This window comes from Perkinsus marinus (assembly GCF_000006405.1).
Source record: "Perkinsus marinus ATCC 50983 genomic scaffold scf_1104296953038, whole genome shotgun sequence".
Lineage (NCBI taxonomy): Eukaryota > Perkinsozoa > Perkinsida > Perkinsidae > Perkinsus > Perkinsus marinus.
In genome coordinates, this window is record NW_003208645.1 from 1 (window position 1) to 1925 (window position 1925).

The 1925-nt window shown below is 51.0% G+C and overlaps 1 protein-coding gene across 1 annotated transcript; it reads left to right on the forward strand.

Moving 5' to 3' along the window:
• Positions 1-243: 243 nt before the first annotated feature.
• Pmar_PMAR026320 (hypothetical protein) lies at positions 244-1086 on the forward strand (the record flags this gene model as incomplete). Its single annotated transcript, XM_002776674.1, has 1 exon — positions 244-1086. One exon carries the CDS (start codon positions 244-246, stop codon positions 1084-1086), a length of 843 nt encoding a protein of 280 aa, XP_002776720.1.
• Positions 1087-1925: the final 839 nt, after the last annotated feature.

The following is a 1925-nucleotide window of genomic DNA, read 5'->3' on the forward strand; positions in this document are numbered from 1 at the left end:
ATGAGGATCTCCATAAGACTGATAGAAGTCGACGATGTCTGCCATCAGTGCGAAGCCTGCTACTCAGTTTAGCCTCTCTCCCCCAAGAATGTTTTCGCTAGAGTAGCCGAGAGGGCAGCGAGTGGATTGCTTCTATTGGTGCGTCAACAGCAGCCCGATGAGAAGACGCTCAGTGCCATCCTTGCCTTACTGCAAGCCATAGCCGAGTGCCCATCGACATCAGCAGTCTCCTTCAACTTTGCCATGCAGTGTGTGTCTCATCTTGCTGAGTCTGGTCTCTCCCCAGCATCATCCCTTCTCTACATATCCCTCACAAGAGTACTATGCGCCTTCTCTATTTGTCAGCTCGATGAATCTCTAGCGGGTAAGTCTTTGGACGTGCTCTCAGCGTTGTTACCAGCCGTGATATCCCAAGCCCATGGTGAACTCGAAGAATGGCTTCCACTTTGGATTCCTACTGTGACCTCTGTTGCCACCATTATCGTACGCACTCAACACGAGCCCTTGATTGGTAGAGCTGAGAACACTCTTCGTGTCCTACTACTGGAGGGCCCGCAGAGTCAGATACCCTCCCAGTATTGGGTCAAGCTCGTCAGTGATATATTTATACCACTGTTACAGCGATATCACTCTCCTACACTCAGCAAGGTGGCCCTAAGAGTCGTTCTCTATCACCTATCCAAATCCCAAGGTTTATGGGGTCATCCTATACCGTCCCTTGTGGAGGCAGTATGCAAGTGTCCTGATGCTGATCATGATGAGGGACTGATACAAGGTGTCCGCAACCTACTCATGGTTACTGCAACAGATCCTGACTTGAGGGACACGGATACTGCTCACCAATTGCTCGATACTGTGATAAGGTTACTCCCTGTGGCGGCTGAGGGGTTGGAGGCCATACTCAACTGGGATCAGGAGAAGGAGAAGAAGCAGACCGATGACCGGTCCTCTGGCAATGGAGACCCGGTGGAGAACGAGCCTACTCAAAGCAATAATGTTAGGCAGATTGATGATGTATCCCCAAAGGGTTCGACTAAGGAAGGTGGTCATAGCGGCCAAATACCAGCGGAGCAGCATCCTCAATGATGATGCTACTCCTCTTACTTATATATACTTGTGATATTTACTTTATGATCTGTGCACTGTGTTGGCTCAATCGGGGATAGTACGATGGTCAGGGAGACCTGATATCGATGAGTTATTACGTAGAGCAGCCTTCTACGGTGGAGGAGAGCTATAGTGTATCTCTCAGGAAGTGCCTTGAGCCCACCCAAATGGTTCATCTGGCATCTGAGGAAATGCCTCAGCACCCTAGCCGGAGATCTCTTCAACGTGAGTATGTTGTATCGACATCGTTAGATCAACTAATGCACGACACCCTCAAATGTCTTCTGTCTTTTGTTTCCACACCTTTTACAGGTAAAGTATCACAAGATAGTATGGTGACCAGGAAGACACGAGGGAAGCAGTTGGCATCCGGAGACACCGGACCCACGATGAAGCACCAGCGGCCATTCACCGCTCCCGGAGTGAGCTCCTCCACACGTGCAAGTGAGTATTCTGGAGGCCTCCCGTGGTGCCTGCCTGCAGCTCGCCACCCGTCTTTGCTGAGCACCGTCTTTTCAGTTTCACCTTGTCGGTCCTCGAGGATCGATCTAGCCTATATACCCCCGAGGAGTGGTATGTCCCCTCTCAAGCGGAAGCATATCCTGCTGAGCCGCATCAACGATATCAGTGGGTTGTGCCGCACATCTGGCCTGAAGGGCTTGCCTGACACTATCACAGCAGAGGCATACGCTCGAAACGTGAGCCCATGCTGATCGGGGGTCACTACGTCTCCGCTCAGTTTCTCGATTTACCCGTGAATAGCATAAACCCACGCCGAGATTGTGATGATGACGATGACTCTGTGGTGATATCAGCCA